The 24,059-nt window shown below is 35.7% G+C and overlaps 1 protein-coding gene across 2 annotated transcripts in view; it reads left to right on the top strand.

The window, feature by feature from the left end:
* TUSC3 (tumor suppressor candidate 3) overlaps nt 1-15,070 on the top strand; it is a 145,905-nt gene extending 130,835 nt beyond the window's left edge. Inside the window, exons 9-10 of one of the 2 annotated variants that reach the window (XM_011934894.1) lie at nt 6,966-7,030; nt 7,210-7,377. In XM_011934894.1, coding sequence (XP_011790284.1) covers nt 6,966-6,984 — 19 coding nt within the window. In that variant the 3' untranslated portion in view covers nt 6,985-7,030; nt 7,210-7,377. Of the gene's footprint in view, nt 1-6,965; nt 7,031-7,209; nt 7,378-13,319 lie in introns of those variants that run through there. The other variant, XM_011934895.1, reaches the window with a different exon arrangement.
* The last annotated feature ends 8,989 nt before the right edge of the window (nt 15,071-24,059 follow it).

The raw sequence follows: 24,059 nt of genomic DNA, 5'->3' as shown, positions 1-24,059 counted from the left end.
CTCAGTTGAAACTGCAGAAATCACCGGTCTTCTGTGTCCTTCGCGCTGGGAGTTGGAGACTGGAGCTGTTCCTATTCGGCCATCTTGCTCTGCCCTTGTGGTGGTTTTTTAACTGAGATTGGACATAGAAATTACCTGGGAAGCTTTTCAAAATACATATCCTTGACTTCTCCATAGATATTAATAGTAAGCACATCTGAACCAGCATATATGCCACTTACATTATTTCTGTGTGAATGTGGCATTTGAACATTCTTCTTATGTAACCAATCCCACACTCCTGTCAGCTCCCCACCAACCTAACAGGAGATGGATTTGCCTTCAGCAGGCCTCATAATGCTAGAAATATAGATGAAACTCTTGTAAGAAGTCAGAGATGGAAATTATGCCTTAGAGTGGTTTGTGAATGTGAAATTTGACATAGTTTAGATGAAAACCCTGACAAGGAGCTGCCAAGAAACAGAATCAGAAGAGAGCTTATCAAAGAACCTTGGGACACCAGGTGTGCTCAACAGTGTGCCATGCTGTGTGGAGAAATGGCAGGCAGGCCTCTGACTGCTGTAACAGCTCTTTAGAGTGCTCCATCATTTGCTGTGCTATTGTGTGGATTTACCAGATTGACCTAGACACGCTAAATAGAGTTTGGTCGCTCTGTTAGGCAATTTTAAATTCAAGAAGCCAGAAGGCAATCGGAGTATGTTAGATAATGGGAGGTTTATTGGAGAGATATATGGAGAAGCAAGGATGACAATTAAAAACGTAGTTGCTACATAGCTACATCTCACAGATGTTGGAAAAGGTTCAGAAAATAGGTCATTCAACAACAGAAATCCATTGCTTCAGAAGTAACTCAATGACTAATCTCTTGCTCCAGTTCTTCCACTATTATTAGTGAGTAATGTCCGTATACCATTCTCTTCAGCTGATTAGAGCCTTCTCTGTCCCTTAGACTCCCACCTATGCTACCAGTTCTCACTCTCTCAACATGATTTTGTGAATTTTCTAAGAGAAAGGGAATGATTGGCTAAGTTTTTCACTCCCCACTATTGGGCATCTGATGTAAGTAGAACTTTCACCCCAGTCTACCTCCTATGCCATAGTCTATCTTCTGGACTCCTTGAAGGTGTCTCCTTTACCACCTTTTGTTGGAGCTATTCAAAGAGCCCAGTGAATTACATTAATTTTCTGTTTTCTAAGCACATCCAACAGAAGCCAAATACAATGACAAACACCTATGAAAGATAAAACCACCAAATATGTGAACAGTATTTAATTCAGCTCATGTATTTGGGAAAAAGGTGTTCAAGATAGATCTTTGATCCTAAGAGATGGTTCTCAAAACTCTGTGGCTTCTTATTCCTACACCATGTGCAACTGAGTCAGAATCTGCAAGTGTGGATTTTAAGAATCAGGTGAATAGTTACCCAGGTGAATCTGATATAACCATTTTATGAGCCTGTCTTAGGGAACTAAGTGATAAAGGATTTCACAATTGCCTCTCGGTTTTAAATTTGAGTTGTTAAACAAATGCTTTATAGACATGCCATGATGTTTACTGTGCAGTCATCTTTTTGGAGAAAGTACATACATCCATGAACCAGGGAATAACAGTGTGAAGTGTTGAAAGCTAAGTGGCAGATCTGTTGTATGGAAATAATTGAGAAAGATCACTGTGGGTTTGAGAAAGGAAGACTCCAGAAGAAGGCTTGAATTAGGCTAAAATTCAACAAAGCATTTAGACAAAGAAGAGGGGCTGAGGATATTTCATGGACAGAAAGTCATAATTTGTGTACAGAGGAATGGGAAGAGAAATATGTTCATGGTATCTTCGGAGGATTATGAGTATACTACTCAATAGTGAACATGTTTCTGGCTTAAAATGCATTAATTAGATAAAGAAATATATGAAGAGGAAGATATATTCACAAAATGAAATATTCCTAACCAATATGGGTGAATTGTTATGACAGTTCTCTAATTCAAATTCTCGATATTTGCAAAACTAGTAATTATTTTTCCAGGTGAGTTTTTGGGATTTTTTTTTTCTGGAACATCATAGTGTTCTGGGATTTTAGTACTGCACAGGATCATAGAGATCATATCGTTATTATTCATTTTACAGATGCGACCAAGAGAGTGTCTCTATTTAAAGACAGAAGCAGAAAATCTGACTCTTAGCTCACTTGTCTCTCCTATGCCATATTTTGTGTAGAAAAACATGATTTGTATATTCATATAAGTGGAAAATTATCCCAGAATCAAAGTTGAAAATAACATGAGGTCAAATGTATAATGGCATCAATAATGTGATAGCCAGAGCCTCTAAGAAAAATGTTGACAATTAGATCAATGTTCAGCACCAAGATAATAACTTACTTTGGCCTCTTGAATTAGTTCGAGAGATGACGATTTTACTCAAGGAAGAACTTCCTTGTTTTTGAACTTGGTACAAATATATGCAATGAAACAAAAGGAAATAATGTACTGAAAAACTAAGGGACACTGACAAAATCTACTTGTTAAATTTAAGTAATTTTTATATCTTATTCTTTACTAGTGAAAGCTGCTATAGTTTACATAGATGTGATGCCCTTTGTTTAATCTTTATAATACTCTCTTCATGTATCCTCAGATCATATCTGAGATTGTTATGAATTTCATGACTTAGTTATTGAGCTATTGTACTGTCCAATTTAAATAATCCCTGTAATTACAGCTTCCCAGAGCACATTAAAGCCTTCTAATATGTCCCTTCAGCTCTTCTGAGAACTGTCATTTATCTGTTTTCCTACATTCTGTTGATATACTGGGAAATTGTTTAGCAAACTTTCATAAATCCTTATGGTGCTCATAGATAACCCTTCTTAAGATCATTCATACTTGAATTATTTTGCTCTCAGGTTTACACAGTGTAATTGTTCCCTTCATGACATTTACAGTATCCTTCTAAACCAACAACATACAGTGGACAGGGGAGAATTATGAACAAACAACCAGTTTTGCATTTAAAAAGTTTTAATCCCTTTTCTTAGTCTAGCACATGTATATATGCTAAAGTTAACTTAGTAATAATGTATTTTACTTTGAGTCATCTTTTTATTGCATGGCATTATTTTCCTTTTAATTGTCTTCTCAGTTGTTTTATCCATTCTCTTGTGAATGATTATGATAATTGCCTGACAAACATCAAAAACAAATGTTACTAAAAGACTGCACAGAGTATATACCAGAGATTTGGGTCCACCCTGAGCCAAATTACAAAAACCTGACAGTACAGGGAAAGCAAATATATATCTATTCAATTAGTTAACTAAAGAAAGAGCAAGGTGATGGCAAAAGCAAGCGTCAAAGAGGGAACAAATGGAGAAGAAGAAACAATTCTGAGACTAGTTGAAAGGCGAGATGCTGATAAAGAACAGAAAGACCTTTTCCCATAGAATTATCCTGTGATGAACATTGTTCAAAAACAGTTTTGTATTCCTGGAAGCATTTACTTGTGGCACCAGCATTATAAATGTTTTAAAAACTGCTTACATCAGATAAAGGCAGTTTGTAGAAAATGAGAGAATGAGATGCAGGAAAGAGTTATTCTAGGAAGAGGAAAATCCACAACACATAATCCAGAAGGTATTTCCTGGCCTTTGGTACTTCTGCAAAGACATTTGTAGATGTCCATTTTCTAAGAGCATTAGACTGTAAAATAGTAAGTCGTAAACTCTAGGAACCCAGACCTGAACCACTCCAGCCAACCAAGACAGAAATACATTGAAGTAGGCTGACAAGAGGAGAAAAATAGTTTCTCAACCAAGACTGCATCCTTGACTTTCCCAATTTTAACAGGAATGCACGTTGCAGAGATCAATTACTAGTACAGATGCATATTCTTCTTCACAGTAACTCTTGGGAAGCTTCCTGCTTCTGCTTTAGATCATACCTTTACGTGGGATAAGACACCTGAGTTACCCTTTAGTGAAAATGCACATTTGAACATAACACCTTCTACTTTTTTTTTTTTTTTTTTAAAGAACATCACCTTTCATGATGGCCTTTAGCCTCCAATGCCAAAGTACTTGCTTGTGTGTTATGCATCTGCCTTTTAGCCCTCAATGTCTTCATTTTGAATTTTTCTAAATTACAAACTGTTGTGGCACTGATACACAGGACTATATCCATAATTATCTTTATGTACAGAACCATGATCAGAATTGTCTTTGAACTAATTTTTTTACATTCTGTCCTCACAATTTTTAATTTTATTTAAAATATAGTCTTTAATTTCTTCTGTATGAAGTGATCCTATTCTGTTTATTCATTTTTATTTTAATCTTAAGCCTTATTATAAAACCTTAAACATCTATGCCCTTCATATTTTTTCAGTACTTCATAGCACTTTCAAAATTGCTGTTTTCTTTGCTGATACATGTACCTGCTAAAGGAATAAATATCTACTTTAAATATTTATCCTATATTCTTAAATCTTCCCTAAAGTTTACCCTTAACACTTTACGGCATGAATCTGTTTCATGCCATTACTGAATTCTCTCAGATTGTCTTCTAAATTCAATACGCAAACTTTCCCGATCAGAAGCCCCAGTGTGCGGGTTACTGACTGTGTGACCCTGGGCAGGTTAACTTTGGTCAACCTGAGTTCTCATTTATAAATGGAGATGATTTGTCATATGTCGTTCAACTCTTACAAAGATTCCATGAGAGAATGCTTGCAAATCACTTAGCACATTGCCTGGTACATAGTACTCATTATTTAAATTCATTTTTATTTAATCTTTTGCTATGAAGTTTTTCTTTATGCTAAAGATTAAGTAGTTTTGTCTTATTTTTGATGAATGTAATTGGGCTCCTGAGTCTCTTGAAGCTGTCAGTGAAATTAGGAGGGTTACTATGAATTTGATCTAATCACCATCTGAGCCATAGTTCAGAACGGAGGAAATACTACTTCAGTAGTAGCACTGAATTCATTGTATATATTACATGAACTTTGGTGCTTGCCCCATTTTCTAAGAAGAGCAAAGTGCTAGCAACGACATCATATTCACATATGGGTAACTACCTTAATATTTTTCACTGGCACTCTGTGTTCACAAAAGTTTCCTTTAGAAGATGTCTGTAGTAACATCTAAGGTACATCAAGTCTCTGTTTTCTTTGTTAGGAAAATAACATGAGACATTTCTAGTAATTCCGTCACTTTGCTTCCTAACTGTTCATTAGACTCTGTCTTAGGCAGGTAGTATAATCTAACAGAAAAATAACAGTAATTAGGAGAGGTCCCGAATTCAAGATTGGGGTTTCATTGTGTATCAGCTAGAGCTCTGGCTCTGCATTTAGACAAATCTAGGTTTGAATTTTGGTTCCTCTTAACTTTGGGACTTAAAGTTAGTTACTTAACTTCCAAGTCTCATTTTTCTGCAGCTCTAGTCACTTTTCTATCTATATTGAACTTGGTAAAGCCTGTTTCTTGATCTGTAAACTTGGTATGATAAAACCTACCTCAGAATTTTATGGGGATAAATTATATAATCAATTTATAGTCCTTGAAATGTAATGGGTTCTCAATAAAAAGTACTCACTTTCACCTACCTCCTCATCAACTGTAGTAGCCATGTCAGCAATGGACTATTCAGTCGTACTTTATTGCATTATGTTTTTCATTAAGTATTCATTTACAGTTGTTTCATGTGTTTGTCTTTTTTTCTTCTAGATTATAAGGTATTTGTGTCTTTGATAAATACCTTTTATATATCTCCAAAGTGCTATGCACATAGTAGGTGCTCATTATATACTTGTTAGTTGAATCTGTTTACTTGAAAACTTTATTCCTTGTCTACTTCCATTAAATGCAATGGGAACCATTAAAATAGAAATATAGTGAAGATTACCGGCTTACCCCAACTCCAGAAGATGCAGTTCATATCAGATGACACCCCCTGGAGTTGTCAGGTTGTTCTTCGTAGCTGAAGGTGTGTGGAAAAATTAGTTTTTCCCCAAACTTGAGCTCTAAAGATAACTATCGTGGCTGGGAGTGGTACCTCAGGCCTCATGCCTAGCACTTTGGGAGGCTGAGGCAGGAGGATTGCCTGAGGCCAAGAATTTGAGACCAGTCTGAGCAACACAGCAAGATCAGTCTCTACAAAAGATTTTAAAAATGAGCCTGGCATGGTGGCACATGCTTGTAGTCCCAGCTGCTGGGTAAACTGAGGTGGAAAGATTGCTCAAGCCCAGGAGTTTGAGGCTGCAAGTGAGCTATGACTGTGCCACTGCACTCCAGCCTCTGCCACAGAGTGAGACCCTGTCTCTAAAAAAACTTTTTAAAAAAGAGGTATTGCCGTTCCAGTTCTGAGCTGGGCAATATCAGGTGAAAAACAGAATATATAAATTAAGCTTATAGTGGACACAAAGTGCCTTCCATTGTCTTAAAACAAAACTGATAGTTCCTAATGTCCTTGGTTACCTTGAGATGAACAAAAATGGAATGGTGCTCAGTAAGGAAATGTACAGAATAACAGCTAAAAATGAAAGGCATTCATACCAGTTTTGAAGAAAGTATGATAATGAACGAGCACAGCAAGGCAAAAATTCCAGCATGTAGAGTGTATAGCAATATTGCATTCATTTGTACATCTTAACAACCCTAAGCTGTACAAATAGAACAATAATGTCTAAATGGTATGATGATCAGCCCATAGTACACATCATTGATGCGAATTTCACTGGTATTAACCTTTCTCATACTGAGTCCTAGCTTTGTAGAATGACTTACAAAGGTCCAAGGATTTAGAGATGATTAAGAGATAAGCTGGCATTCTGTAGAGGCACCATTGTCTATCCCCTGTCTTATCTAGATAAAGAATGTAGAGCTAAATCTTGTAATAATATTGTACAAATGGAAATTCAATCTTAAGGATTATTTTTTCCATATTGTTGTATTTCATTGTGGTGTATTGGAAAGTGATCTGGACTTTGAGTGAGAAGATGTGATTTGGACCATGGCACTTAAAAACTCTATAACCTCAGGCAAGTCTTTTAATCTTCTCTGAGCCTCAGTTTTCCTCATTTTTCAAATATAGAGACTATAACATTTATCTCATAAGACAAGTTATAGTAAATTACTGTTTTATAAATGTAAGATAACTTACCTTTTAACTGTGAGATTCCATATTCCAGTCTTACATTATTATGTTTATCTGCTCTAGGAAAAAGTCCTCAGATAAAAATTTCTACAAAAAGACTGACATGTGAAGTTAATCATTTGACAGATGCAATCCTTCCACTCCCAGCAAATGTACTTTCTTAACTTCTGTTTGTTATCACTTAGGGGAAAAAGGCAGTCGACAAATATGTTTAATTCTACCTGGGAAAAATGTAGCCAAATCCTTTTTCCCATTAACAAATAGTGAAAGTCTTAAAAAATACAACTGTTCCAAACAGTTAATTTCTGAATACTTTAAAATCAACATTTGCTAAATTCAGAAACAGATAGTAGGTTCTTTTATATATATAAAATATAAATTCATGGTAATTTTTTGCAAAAAAATCACAATCCGGTTTTTGGATCCCACACTGCACATCCCACCCCCTCAAGCCCAGAGAACCAAGGGTCTAGGCTAACACACACATCAAAAGCAGCTCTAGAGACTTAGTTCCATTGTGGTAATACAGCTTTCTTACTCTGGCAGAAACTCCATATCATTCAGCAACCCACTGAAAGCAGGGCAGGAGGATTATAGGCGTGAGCCACCACGCCCGGCCAGGCTTAGATTTCTTCAGGCCTTTTTGGAAGACCAGTTTTTCAGACTCGAAGACTTTTCTGGGTTTACTAATCTTCTGTTACAGAAAAGAGAGCCCCAGGACTTTCGGCTAAAGAATTCTAGCTAAGGGCCACAATGTCCTTCTCTCTAGCATTCTCATAGAACACATGTGAATGTAGAGTAAAGATTAAAAGGAATAACTCAGTGAGTTGCAATATCCACAAGGGCAATGGATAGGAATGAAAATTCAGCTACTGGCTTGTCTGTTTGGTGAACAACCCAGACCTTTTTTCCCCTTTGCACTTTTTTGGATCCCAAATGAAATCTGAACAACTGCCCCTTACCCGCATAAGTGATTTCTGTGAGACAGATGACATTGTGTAACCACCGGGTCTCCCTGACTTCCTCCCCAGTTTGAGAACAGGAAGAGAATTCTGTCGAGCTGAAGATATTAGAGTCTAACCAACTCTCTCTTGGAACACAGTACATTTGTTCCGGAACACTGTGTACATTCTGGTTTTTCCAAATATGAGAAACAGATGGAGTCATTAATTCAAGATAAATAAAAAAACAAAACAAACAGCAAGCCATTATTTGCTACCTGTTCAGATATTTCACAGAAAGGGAAAAGCAACAAACAAGCTTTTGATAGATCCTCAGTCTCCAGTAACCACCAGTGACCAAATGCAAACTTCTCTTCATGTGACCGTCCTAGCATTTTAGTTGACAAGCCCCTCTTGGTAACTGTATACCCTGGATTTTGTAACATGACATTGTTACACTGTCTTTTTTTCTTTGAGATTATTTCTCAGTCCTGAATATACATTATCAATTCCTGACCTTTGTCCTGAGATCCAGAACCAGACCTGAATACCACATTAACAGTTCACCTCAATACATTCAAAAATCATTATCTGCCTCCAGATCTGTTTCTCCGTTCCTTTTCCCCATTTTCCCTGACACTGTCATTCTCACAGTCATGCAAGATGGAAATCTTGGAGTCATTTTGTTCTCATCCCACATCCTCATCCTGCTTTGTGTTATTTGGTCTACATTACTTTTCGCTTCCCACAGTTGCTGTCTTAAGTACGTTGTATCTTTTTCTGACTATCACGGAGCCTCTTAAATTGTCTCCCAATGTCTAGTCATTATCCCCTATAATCTATCAGTTATTGTACGGTAGTGTCAGAATTCTTTTAAGATATGCACTGATTATGTTGCTTCTTCATTAAAATTCCTTAATAGCTAATAAAAAGGAGGACAGGAAAGCTAATACATGTTCCTTCTAGAAGATACAGATAGATAAGCAAAATGAAGAAAAATATTCATAAATCCCAACACCCAGGTCATCAACTGTCATCAGTTTAGCCTGTACATATTTTGTAAGCTGCTTATTGTTCTTTTATACATCATGAGCATATTCCAATGCAGTTAACTACATTCTACAGTATATGTGATTTTACTAGCTATATAGTAATACCATTGTATGAATTGCCACAACTATGTTAAGTTTCATGCCATTCAGCTTTTTATGGTATATCCTTCAGTACACCCTCTGGTTTAATACAAGACTCAGGAACTGCTGTCTGTGTTAGTTTACCCTACAAACTAAGAATGGCTTCTACAGTTTTAAATCATCGGGGGGTGGGAAGTCAAAAAGAATATTTTGTGACATGAAAATTATGAAATACAAATTTCAGTGCCTATGAATAAAGTTCCATTGAAACGCAGCCAGGTTTGTTTTATGTGTTGTCTGTGGCTGCTTTTGTACAACAGCTCAGTTCAGTAGTTTCAGCAAAGACCCATGGCCCTCCAAGTTTAAAATATTTACCTTCTGGCTCTTTACAGAAAATGTGCTAACTCCTAGTTTAGCCATGCTGAACACAACACTGAATATGTTCTCATACTTTGATACCTTTCCCCATCCAGCTTCTTTGGTCTAGGCTGCTGTCCCTTTATCTTACTTGTTCTCAGAGTTTTGCTTTTTCACTTCTTGTAACACCATCATCATATCAAACATGTCACTGTATCATACTTAATCATACCCAGGTCTTTCTCTCCTTTAGCTAAAAGAAACGTAAGGGCCATGACTTTCAATCATTTCATTTTCTGCAACATGCTTCTATGCACAGAATTCTAGTACACAATAGTTGTTAAATGCTGATTGAAACAGACTTCTGGGGGTCCTGAGGTTAAGAAAATAGCTAACACTTGCATGTTTCTCTAGAAAAATATTTTGAATTTCAAGTAATAAACTTGCTAATAAACCTATGGAATATTACTCCTCAGCACATCAAAGACAATATTTTCATCTAAATCGTGGTTTTCTACCATGAGGGAGTGCTGAGGAGAGAGCCAGCCTTAAAGAGAGAAATGGTTTGAAGCTGTCATCCCATTCCTTCTTTGTGTAGACAGTCTCTCTCTGCATCCCTGATGGACTTGAAGCAACAAAGTGACACAGACTAGAAAGGAATGGTTGCTTCCCTTAGGCTAGGGGAAGTGGGAGCTTCTAGGGTCACATTTGTGCTAGTCCTATACTTCTATCTATCTTATCCCTTGTGTGCAACTTGCTACTCTTGCCGACTAGCTTCCGTTTTCTATTACCACCTGAGTTCCAGTTGACCATGCATATATTCACTTCAGAATAAGCAAATAAGCCAGTCACAGCAATCAGTGCTATGCACATGCTGACTACTACTGTGCATAACTACAGTGCGATTCATTCACGACTGAGAGTGGAGCGGACTCCATACAGAAGTTGATGGTGGTACCCAAGGCTGCTTCTCACTCACTCTGGAAGCAGATTGCAAAACTGAAAAGCACACATAAGGGGAATACATTCAGTTTTCAGTATTCTTGACAGTTTTTTTTTTAAAAGTGTGATACAAAGGCATTTATACATTTTTGTGATAAGCATTATTAGAAAAAACAATATCCAAGCACTATTGAACCATAAATCTGTAAGAACTATTACACTGTTAGACTATGCAGCAAAATTGTTAGACAGATAAATGTGAAAAGGGAAAAAAAAATACATGTCCGCTCTTGATTAGAAATGAGAGACTAATATCAATATAAAACATTCATACTGGAACATACCTTGGACATTGTTTATATAATGAAAATAAAATGAAACCTAAAATACTGATTAGAGAACAGAAGTCCATACTTTTCTCAGAAACGTTTTAACCAGCCAAACATTTTTGACATTTTTGTGCTTCAAGCGTTTCCAGTGTCCTGAACAAATAAAGACATTTTATAACATTTTAAAATGAAAATGGTAGCTTTGAAAATAAAACCATAGAAAGTACTCTATTTGTTAGATGTATCCTTTATCGTAGGACAATTAATCAGTTTCAGATTAAATATGTACTTGTCATTTCACGATATAAACAACTGATTGTTATAACAGCTTAAAATTACTATTTCAGTTTTGAAAACCATAAAATGAAAAAAACAGCATAACTAAAGATTATATTAATAAAGTACTCACAGAGATCCTTTTACTCTGATTATACCTAAGTATCATAAAACTCCTAAAAAGTTACAAGGTCTAAAATTACCATTACGGATCAAGTTAGTATTTTTGCTTTCACAGGGGTAATATTAGCAAAAATAAAGATTATCTTTAGTGCTCCATAACTCGAAAATTGCAGCTCCTTTAAAAACTAAACAACAAAAAGCTACAAATCCTTAATTTTAAGTATCAGTTTATTTTATGATTAAGGTTTCTTTTTTCATTAACCCTGTTTCTTCAGTTAGCTTCATCTTCAGAGCAAGCTGATGATAGCTTGCGTGCGCTAGCAGGATGAATGCTATCTTTTCAAAACATAATGCCACAATTCACCTACGGCTGCCACATCTATCTGCTTTACCAGCAGTGTTTTTAAGGATCATGTGGATTGAACAGCAACTACAGCTTAAGATCCTGCCGAGGTTTACTACTGACATTCTTCTTCATGGAGATGGTCACCCTTATAGTACGCTTTATTCATTACTTATTATCTTCAAAGTAAAGGTGATGTCTCATTGCGTCCTGATAGCACCACATCATTTTTATCTTCTAATTTAACAATTTCTCAGAAACAGCTAAGAAGAGTAATTTTTCTGGTTTGTATTGTGCTATGATGTTATTTACATTTTAATTGATGCTATATAATATACACTGTATATTATATAATTTAAATATATATTATATATATTTTATGTTTTATACTAAAATGTTGTATTTTAAAATATATATTTATTTTTGCACATAGTATCACCAGAATCCTAAAATATTAGCACCGAAAAGAACTTTGGGAATCATCCAAAACAAATGTTCTTTTCACTAATGAGGAAACCGAGGTTCAGAAAGACAAAACAATTTATGCCTAGGGTATTATGATTTAAACATCCAGATAATAAAACTTACCTATTTGGGACATTTTTCCAGCTACATGTTTTTTGTTATTGTTGGTTTTTTTTGTTTTTTTTTTTGTTTTTTTTAACTACAAGAACTATTGATTTCATTTTTGCTTTCATATTTAATTAAAAATTGCTTTGTCTGGTTGCCTTGCAAAGTTGTCTTGTGTTGTCAAGACTCAAAAAGAACATGCCACATATTAGCAGAAAGATACAGATATAAACAAAAGCTTCATTAATGTTATTTAAATTGATTTACCATCTTACAAAATTAAATTTTGTTTCATAAAGCTTTGCTTAGGGAAGTTTAAAAAAAATAGTTATCTTTTATATGTACAAGTATCTCTGCTGATGTTTCATCCGAAGGTTTATGATTTATGTATACTCTTTTCGGTTGTTCAATATGATGAAATTGTAAATTATATTAACAAAAGACCGGCCGGGCGCGGTGGCTCAAGCCTGTAATCCCAGCACTTTGGGAGGCCGAGACGGGCGGATCACGAGGTCAGGAGATCGAGACCATCCTGGCTAACACAATGAAACCCCGTCTCTAAAAAAAATACAAAAAACTAGCCAGGTGAGGTGGCGGGCGCCTGTAGTCCCAGCTACTTGGGAGGCTGAGGCAGGAGAATGGCGTAAACCCGGGAGGCAGAGCTTTCAGTGAGCTGAGATCCGGCCACTGCACTCCAGCCTGGGCGACAGAGCGAGACTCCGTCTCAACAACAACAACAAAAAAAACAAAAGACCAAGTGATTAAGTTATACGTTTAGAGAAAAAATATTTTTAGGACATTCAAATGACCCACTTCACACGTTTGTTTCAGTCCATTCCCTTGTATTTCTTCTACATTACCATTTTAAATGCTGATTTAACTATTTCTTTAGCCAGCAGTGAGAAGAATGTTTATGTAAATTTAAACCACAAATTAGTTTTCAGCATCTTCTCTCACCTGACCCTCTTCCCCCCCAAGCCTGATCTGGTTAAAGGAACTAGTTCAGAAAAACTGCCCTGATGTAAAAATTACAATTAGCTGAATTAATAACAATTATGACATTTTAATGTTATATTTACATGTGCTAATTTAGAATGGAATAAAAAACATACTGTATTTTCCTTATGTTCAGCACATAATAATTTTCTTTCTTTTTCAGCTTTTTAATTAAATGAAGCCAAGTGGGATTTGCATAAAGTGAATGTTTACCATGAAGATAAACTGTTCCTGACTTTATACTATTTTGAATTCATTCGATTGTGATCAGCTAGCCTATTCTTGTGTACTTTTTTTAAACTGTAGGTTTTCCTAGTAAATTTAATTTATAGAAATCAATGGTAGCATTTAGTAATCTACAAAGGAAATATCAAAGTGTTTTTCAAGCCTATTATATTCAGTGTGTGCCACAGGATTGAAATAAATGACAATGTAATTATGAATTCATGTTTTAGAACTGTTTACTCATTAGTAAAGGACTGCAATGTTAGTAAAGAAAACCTATGAAATGTATGTTAAAGATTCTTAGTATTGTACAGGGATAAAGCAAATGCATGAAAATATGTCATGTACTGAAAATTAAACTTACTGCAGTTTCAGTTATAAAGGACGTGCACTGTTATAAATAGTCTTTTGTAATTATTAACTAAAGGTATATAGGACAGGGAACTGGATGAATGGTACCTACAATTTGGATGCCTAACCAAGGCCTAGAGCTTCTTGAGATCTGAATCTAAAGTAAATATGCATTAAATCAGTGTGCTTCAAAGGCATCAGACAATAAAAGCAACATACCACAACTAGGAGTTACTTCTCAAACTTTAGATGTCATCTGGGAATCCAGACTTACAAGTAAGAGCAAACTTAACATGCTATATCCATTTTCGAGGAAACAACCCACTATGTCCATTTTCCTCATGTGTTTCATGGAACCAGCTTTCCATCAAAGCCTCAATCCTTGAGTCCAGACAAAAGATTAATTATCTTAGGATTAGTGAATGATTCAATGAAGTTTTCTTGAAAACAAATGTAGGAGTGCAGTGTACTGTTATGTTTGTATCCTGTTTTAGTTTACATATATATTATGGTATTTCTTCCTCACAATAACCTTGTAAATTAGTCAGGAAATGTAAATTTTATCTGACTTATAGAAGTGATGGAAGCTGAAAGCCGAAAATAAAGTTTATAGCCAGGCCTTTGAACTCTCAAATATGGATTTTTATATTCTGTGGAGTTACCCAAATTATGGGTTTAGGAAAGCAGTTCTTCAGTCAGTTCAAGTGTTTGCTTTTTCTTTTTAAGGTTTGTTATCTAATTTTCATTAACATTTGAATAACAGACCATGGAGGATTGTTTTCATTGCAAGTTCTAGCTATGTAGCCTCAGACAAGAAACAGGTAAACAACCACTGAGTTTACTTATTTAAATCTATGAATTTCAATGAAGAATGGAAAATACAGAGGCCTACTGGGGCATGTTTATCAAGTTATATCCCAGGGCAATGTGTGTGTTAGCAGGATGAATGCTATCTTTTCAAAACATAATATTCAGTGAAAATCACATAATTTTAAGTTTATAGTCATAATCCCAAATCTATTACTAAAAATAACATTAGTTTTCCCAATTCTTGTACTTAAATGAATAAATTTAGTTTTGGAATAACATTTATGCAAAAGCAATAGATGAACTTAGTCATTTGTTCACTGCCTATCCTTAGGCAAAACCTGACCTGTAATTCTTAATCCATTGCAGGTTTTTTACATTTTCCTCAAAACTTCAGAGATTACATAGAGAATCTCAGGTCAAATTTTACAAGTATTAAACGTGTTAATTATAATCACTTTTGGTTGTACCCTTAAACCTCAGAATTATCTTGCAGTTAATATGCAGCCGATTAAATGATATTACAAATTACCTCAAATCTCACTGTAAATCTTTTAATCATATCAAAGTCAGGTCATTCTCAGACACTATAACTAAGATAAGTAGTACTTTCCTATACCATATTAGTAAACTTTTTCTAGCTCCTATTTTGTAATTTCCTATAAGCATTTAAAATTTCCTCTGAGCATTTAAAATTAATTGAGCAATTAAAATTAAAATTTCATGGCTTAAAAAGCTGTGACTTCTCTATAGACAACTGTTACATTAGGGAAGTGATTCTAGAGCAAAATATACTGCCTCAGTATAAGTCATTACTGACTGGAAAATGCTCTAGGCAGAATTGCGAAGAGTGGCTCAAACACACAGTTTGCTTACAGAATGTAACATGCACAAAATTACATACATATGATGTGTTTACCTTTGCTAAACAACGAGAATTGAATCATTGATTTCTACCTGGTATGTTATATCCTCCAGTGTCACTTTTTAACCAGACTCACTGTGTGTTCCAGGCTGTCGTAAAAATTGATTATATGTTTAACAATTATTTTTCTACTACAGTGGAGAGAAAAATCCTAATTATAAAATTCCACCTAAAGGAGTTTCATTTTATAATAACATCTGATTAATAACTTGTTGCATTTTGCTCAACATACTGTTCCTGGCATTAGATATTCACATAAGTAAGCCCAGTAGCATTTTGCGCTTACTGCAGTTTTCTTTTACACATGAAGTAATATCCCTTGTCAATTACAATTCAGCAAGCATGGTGATTTGGGGAGATTAGATGTTGCTGTAACCATAGAGTTTGACAAGTATTCCCTTTCTTGCTATCAGAAGAACCTCCCTAAGGGTACATGAAGGGAGTGGTTATTCTAAATAAGGCATGACATATTTTTCAAGCAATGACATTAAAAATTGTGTTTTAAAAAGGACTGGTCACTGGGGCAAACACATTAGCTGGAGTATCTAGGGACAAAATATTTGAATTGATGCTTGAAGACTCAATGTTCTCAGAGTCCACAGAGCTCATTAAGTTTAAAATAGTAAAACGTCTTCTTCATACTCCAGCAATATACTATACTGGATCAGACCAAGATATGTAATAATGTTTTCTCTCATAGTACGAAAAAGATGAGCATTGTAGCTAGTCACACTCAAAGGGTACAAGTATGCATTCATTAGCTCCTCAATTCCCTAATATAATTCATGAGCATCTGCCATTTATGATTTTTCCATATTCCTCTATATCTGAAATACGTGCATATATTTATATCATATACCAAGGGTCCAAGTACTATATAAAGTTTTAACAAAGCATCTCACCTTCTGGCCGTAATAGGAAAATCATGTCACATTTACCGAAAAGTTGATACGTCTGTTTCCATCAAATATTATGCATAGATATGAGGGAAAATGACAACAAGGAACTCCAGGTGCATACCCATCCTTAGAAAAGCTGGAAAAAAAAACTGTCAGACTCCAACTTATTGGAAATTTGGTTAAAAAAAAAAAAAAACAAACTTACCAAACAACTGCTTAAATTAAAAAGGCAGCTGAAACTCAGCTGGATAGCTTAATGGCATTTTATCTTGATTCGCCCTCTTTCCTCCCCAGTCAGGAATGGTCTTGAAGACTGCAGCTTGCATTCCTTATGTGGGCTCCTGGCTTTGGAGGGAGCAGAATGGACCCCATTCTTAAGAAATGGTATTCGCTTTGACCTATCTAGGGGCTTGCCTTTGGTTCATGTAACTCAGAAGTCTCTCCAGGTGAAAAAGTGACTGTGCTGAGAATGATTTCTTGAAAGCATTGAAATTAAATGAACAAACCACTGCTGCCTGGAGAAGAGATTGCAGTTGGGACAAATAGACACACTCTGAGAGCCTGGAAAGGAGAAGCTGGGTAGTGAAATAATTTGGAAAATAAGGACTTGGAAACAATACTACATATAACAGGGACTCTGGAAGGATGTACCCATACCCAGGGCAGGATCCATGTTCAGCAAAGTCCCGAGAAGCTTCTAAGCTTTCACCTCTTGCTGATACTAATATTTACACCCAGACCAAACAGGAAGTGAAGACTGAAACAGAGTTGTAAACAGCCCGAATAAGTGTTGAAAGAGTTCCCCAATAGAGAACCTGTCTGTAAAGGTGGGGAGAGTATGTTTTCCTTTTATATTTTTTATTTTTCTTTTGTCTCCAGGCATTTAAGGAAAGTTCTGTCAAACTACTGACTGACCACTAAACTAACAGAATAGATACTACACAGACAACATATGATAGTTTAGAAAAGTCACTAAACAAATTACTACACAAACTGCAGTTCACAACAAGCCATGATAACAAAACTTGGGGAGGGGGGCAGAATCTAGTTTCCAGAGTTGCCACATTATAATGTTCAGGCTATCCAGTTTATAAAAATTTAAAAACTGAGGCATATAAAGAGACAAGAAAGTCATCTTATTCACAACAAAGAAATTAACAGAAACTGACCCTGAGGCAGCAATGGCACTGGACTTGCTAGACAAGGACATTAATGTCTTCAGCATACTCAAAGAGCTAACAGAAACCATGGACAAACAACTAAAGGAAACAAAGAGAATGATAAAAATTATAAAAAGGATAGGAACAGAGGAAGTCAAATTGTCTGTTTGCAGATGACATGGTTGTATGTTTAGAATACTCCATTGTCTCAGCCTCAAATACCCTTAAGCTGATAAGCAACTTCAAAGTCTCAGGATACAAATTCAATGTGCAAAAATCACAAGCATTTGTATACACCAGTGACAAACAGCCAAATCGTGAGTGAACTCCCATTCACAATTGCCACAAAGAGAATAAAATGCCTAGGAATATAACTTACAAGGGATGTAAAGGACCTCTTCAAGGAGAACTACAAACTACTGCTCAAGGAAAAAAAGAGGACACAAACGGAAAAACATTCCATGCTCATGGATAGGTTGCATCAGTATCATGAAAATGGCCATACTGCCTAAAGTAACTTACAGATTCAGTACTATCCCCATCAAACTATCATTGACTTTCTTTACAGAATTAGAAAGAAACTACTTTAAAGTTCATGTGGAACCAAAAAAGAACCTGCATAGCCAAGACAATCTTAAGCAAAAAAGAACAAAGCTGGAGGCATCACTCTACCTGACTTCAAACTATGCTACAAAGCTACAGTAACCAAACAGCATGGTACTGGTACTAAAACAGATATACAGACCAACGGAACAGAACAGAGGCCTCAGAAATAATGCCACATGTCTGAAACCATCTGGTCTTTGACAAACTTGACAAAAACAATGGGGAAAGGATTCACTATTTAATAAATGGTGTTGGGAAAACTGGCTAGGCTATATGCAGAAAACTGAAACTGGGCGCCTTCCTTACACCTTACACAAAAATTACCTGAAGGTGGATTAAAGACTTAAATGTAAGACCTGAAACCATAAAAACCCTAGAAGAAAACCTAGGCAGTACCATTCAGGACATAGGCATGGGCAAAACCTTCATGACTAAAACACCAAAATCAATGGCAACAAATGCCAAAATTGACAAATGGGATCTTAACTAAAGAGCTTCTGCACAGCAAAAGAAACTATCCTCAGAGTGAAAAGGCAACCTACAGAATGGGAAAAAATTTGTGCAATCTATCCATCTGATAAAGGGCTAATAATCCAGAATCTACGAAAAACTTAAATTTACAAGAGAAAACCCCATCAAAAAGTGGGCAAAGGACATGAACAGACACTTTCAAAGGAAGACATTTATGCAGCCAATAAACATTAAAGAAAGCTCATCATCACTGAGCATTAGAGAGATGCAAATTAAAACCACAATGAGATACCACCTCTCACCAGTTAGAATGGCAATCGTTGAAAAAGAAACAGATGCTAGAGAGGATGTGGAGAAATAGAAATGCTTTTACACTGTTGGTGGGAGTGTAAATCAGTTCAACCATTCTGGAAGACAGTGTGACGATTCCTCAGGGATCTAGAATCAGAAATACCATTTGACCCACCAATCCCATTACTGGGTATATACCCAAAGGATTATAAATCAATCTACTGTAAAGACAAATGCACAGGTATGTTTATGGCAGTACTGCTCATAATAGCAAACACTTGGAGCCAACCCAAATGCCAATCAACGATAGACTGGATGAAGGAAATGTGACACATATACACCATGGAATGCTATGCAGCCATAAAAAAGAATGAGTTCATGTCCTTTGCAGGGACATGGATGAAGCTGGAAACCATTATTCTCAGCTAACTAACACAGGAACAGAAAACCAAACACCATATTTTCTCACTTACAACTGGGAGCTGGACAATGAGAACCCATGGACACGAAGGGGAACATCACACACCAGGGCCTGTCAGGCGATGAGGGACTAAGGGAGGGACAGCATTAGGAGAAATACCCAGTGTAGATGACGGGTTGACGGATGCAGCAAACCACCATGGCACATGTATACCTCTGTAACAAACCTGCACGTTTTGCACATGTATCCCAGAATTTTCAGTATAACTTTAAAAAATTATGAAATGAAGTCAAATATAAATTTTGAAAAATCTTAAAATGAATCAGTTGAAATTATAATAATAATCGGAAAAGTCACTAGAGAGGCTTCACAGGAGAATAGGCAGAAAAAAGAATCAGTGAACTTGAAGCTAGGTTAGTTGTTGAAATGATCCAGTCTGAGGAGACAAATGAAGAAAAATGAACACAGACTAAAAGACCTGTTAAACACCATCAAGCATATTAAGTATGAACAGGAGTTCCAGAAGAGAGAGGAAAGGACAGAAAAGAGTATTTGAAGAAATAATGTTCAAACTTACCAAATCTGAAAAAAAGACATGAAGCCAATATCCAAGAAGTTCAACAAATTCCACGTAGTATACAAACTGAAAGAGATCCACACATTAAAATCAAACTGTCAAGAGATCAAGAAAGAATCTTGAAAGCAGCAAGATAGACGTGACTCAACATGAAGAAGAAATCCTCAGCAAGATTAATAGCTAGTTGCTCATTAGAGGCCATTGAATTCTGTACCTGAATTCTGCCAAGAATTCTGTACCTGGCAAAGTTATCTTTTTAAAATGAAGGATATAATAGTACCTTCCCAGACAAAGGAGTCTGTTCTACATAGACGCACCCTATAAAACATGCTAAAGAGAGTCCTCAAGCTGAAAGGACAACTCAGAGCCATACAAAGAAATGAAAAATATTATTAAAAGAAAGAAGTACATAGATTAAATATAAAAGACAGCATTATTTTTGGTTTGTAACTTTGTTTCATGTAATTTAAAAGATTATTGCATAATACAGTAAATCTTGTAAATCTTGAGAACCCATAAATTAAAAACTCAATATATAAATGAACTGGAAAACTAACAAATATGTGGAAAATAAATAATGTAAAACAACCAGTGGATCACAGAAGTCACAACAGAAATTAGAAATTCACTTTAAGACAAATGAAAACAAATATTCTACATACCAAAGTTTATGAGATGCAGAAAAAGCAATGTTCAGAGGGGGATTTGTAGCTGGAAATGTCTGTATTAAAAAAAGAAAAAGAAGAAAGGCCGGGCGCGGTGGCTCACACCTGTAATCCTGGCACTTTGGGAGGCCAAGGCAGGCAGATCATGAGGTCAGGAGATCGAGACTGGCTAACACGGTGAAACCCTGTCTCTACTAAACATAAAAAAAAACAGCCAGGCGTGGTGGCAGGTGCCTGTAGTACCAGCTACTTGGGAGGCTGAGAGAGGAGAATGGCTTGAACCCAGGAAGCAGAGCTTGCAGTGAGCCAAGATCGCACCACTGCACTCTAGCCTGGGCCACAGAGCAAGACTCGTCTCAAAAAATGACGAAAGATCTTGAATTAATATCCGACCTACTCCTTAAAGAACTGGAAAAAGAAAAACCCAAAACAAGCAGATGTGTAGAAATAAAGATCAGAGCAGAGCTAAACGAAACAATAGAAAAACCGTAAAGTCAATGAAACCAAAAGTTGGTTCTTTGAAATGCAAACAAAATTGGCCAACCTTAAGCTATGCTAAGAAGAAGATTCAAATTACTAGTATCAGAAATGGAAGTGGGAAGATTAATATCCACCTTGCAGAAGTAAAAATGATTATAAGAGAATAATTGTATACCAAAAGTTAAACAACTTTGATATGGACATAATTCCTAGAAACAACCAAACTACAAAAATGTACCTGACAAAAACAGAAAATCTGGACAGACTTCTTAACAAGAGATTGAACTGGTTATCAAAAACCTCCCAATAAAGGAAAACCCAAGACCAGATGACTTCACTGGTGAGTTACACCAAATATTTAAAGAATGAACACAATCATTCTCAATTATTTCAAAAAATAGAAGAGATAGTAACACTACCTAATTCTGAGGCAACTATTACCTTGACACCAAACCAAATGCACTAAGAAAACCATCTCCTATGTAATTAAGTATCTCTTATGACAGTACATGTAAAAATCCAACAAAATACTAGCAAACAATCCAGCAGGATATTAAAAGCTTTATACAGCATGACCAAGTGGGAATTATTCCAGAAATGCAAACGTGGTTCAACATATGAAAAAGAAAATCAGTGTAACACACCACTTTAACAGAATGAAGAGGGAAAGCTACATAATGATATAGTTGATGCAGAAAAAGCATTTCAACAGATCTAATACCCATCCATCATTTAAAAGTGAACACAGACACTGAACAAAATAGGACTAACAAGAGGACTTTCTCAACATTATCAGGTTGAGGTTTGTGAAAAATCAGCAGCTAACATAACATTGAATGGTTAGAAACAAAACTTTACACCTGAAATCAGGGACATGGCAAGAATGCCCACATTCATCACCTCTATTCAGCATGATACTGTGTGTTCCAGGCAGGACAATTAGGTAAGGACACAAAAAGACAACCAAATTGGAAAGGAAGACATAATATTTCCTTTCACAGATTGCATGATATATATAAAGTAAAACGAAGAATTTTTTAAATGATTAAAAATAAATTCACCAGACTTGCAGGATACATGGTTAACATGCAAAATACAATTGAATTTCTATATACTAGCAAAGAACAGTCTGAAAAAGGAAATTAAGACAATCTCATTTATAGCAGAACTAAATAATAAAATACTTTGGGACAGATTTAACCAAGGAACTAAAAATACAAAACATTGCTGAAATAAGTTAAGAGAAGACTTAAATAGAAATACATCAAGTTCATACATTGAAAAACATAATACTGTTAAGATGGAAATACTCCTCAAAATGATCTACAAATTCAATTTCCTATTATAATCTAATGGCCTGGCCTTTTTGCAGAAATAAGAAAACTGATTTGTATGGAGATGCATGGGGTCATGAATAGCCAAATATTGAAAAAGAACCAAGTTGAAAGACTCACACTTTCAAAACTTAATACAATTCTACAATAATAGAAACAAAACTACCAGGTACCAAACATAGGCACTAATATAAGGATAAACATAATAGATTAACAGAATGGAATTGGGAATCCAAAAATTTACCCATAACCTCTCTACTGATTTTCAACAAGAGTGCCAAAACCATCAGCTGAATTTCCACGTGAAAAAGTAGGATAAAGTTGGACCCTTACCTCACACTGTATACATAAAAGTAACTCAAAATGGATCAACAATGTAAATTTAAGAGCTAAAACATTAACACTTCTAGAAACACGGGTGTGAACTTTTTTGACCTAGGGTTTGGCAATAGGTTCTCAGATACGACATCAAAAGCACAAGCAACAAAATAAAAATATAAATTAGACCTCAAAATTAAAAACTTTTGTGCATTAAAAGCACTATGGAGAGTGAAAATTCAACCCATGGTAATAGAACATTGGCAAATCATGTATCTGTTAAGGATCTAGTATCCAAAATATATAAAGGATTCTTACAAATCAATAGCCAAAACACAAAATCTCAATTTAAAACGGAGTGTAAGGGTCAAATTTTGTCTCCTCAAAAAAGATAAGTTGAAGTCTTGATCCGAGTACTTCACAGTACATCTTTACTTGGAAATCGAGTCACTGCAAATGCAATTACTTAAGATGAGCTCACACTGGAATAAGGCTCCTAATCCAGTATTACTGGTGCCCTTGTAAGAAGTAAACCATGTATGGATAGACGCAGGGAGAAAACCACACAAAGATGGATGATTGGCCTGATGCATCTACAAGCCAGTAAATGCCACAGATTGCCAGCAAACCAATAGCTAGGAAGAGGCAAGGAAGGATTCCCATGAAGGTCTCAGAGTTAGCCTGGCTTTGCCAACACCTTGATTTTTTACTTTTAGTCTTCAGAACATTAAGACTAAATTTCTTTTAACCCATCCATTTTGTGGTACTTTGTTACAGCAGCTCTAGGAAACTAATACAGTGAGCAAAGGTCTTGAATAAACATTAGAGTAAAATATACAAACGTTAACAATCACATGAGGCACTCAGTGTCATTAGTTACTCTGGAAATGCAAATCGAAATCAAAATGAGGTATCACTTCACACCCACCAGAATGTCTGTTAAAAAAAAAAAAAAAGGGAAAATATTGGTGCAGATGTCAAGAAAATGAAGCTCTCATACACTGTGGGAATTTAAAATGAATTGGCCACTTTGGAAACAAATCAGTAGTTCTTTTATGAATGAAACAGACCATATGACACAGCAATTCCACTTAGGTATATATCCAAAAGAATTGAAAGTAGGTGTTTAAACAAAACTTGCACAACTGTTCATAGCACTATTCACAATTGCCAACAGGGGGAACAACCTAAATGTTCATCAGCTGAGGAATGGATAAACAAAATTGATAAATCCATGCATTAGAATGTTGTTTAGCCATTAAAACGTTACAAAGTACTGATACATCCTGCAGCATGAGTGAACTTTGAAAACAAGTGAAAGATGCCAGACACAAAAAGCCACACATTATATCATTCCTTTTATATGAAATGTC

Source organism: Colobus angolensis, unplaced genomic scaffold (genome assembly GCF_000951035.1).
Source record: "Colobus angolensis palliatus isolate OR3802 unplaced genomic scaffold, Cang.pa_1.0 Scaffold14, whole genome shotgun sequence".
NCBI lineage: Eukaryota > Metazoa > Chordata > Mammalia > Primates > Cercopithecidae > Colobus > Colobus angolensis.
The sequence above is the reverse complement of the archived record's forward strand: the minus strand, read 5'-3'. Positions and strand labels throughout refer to the sequence as shown.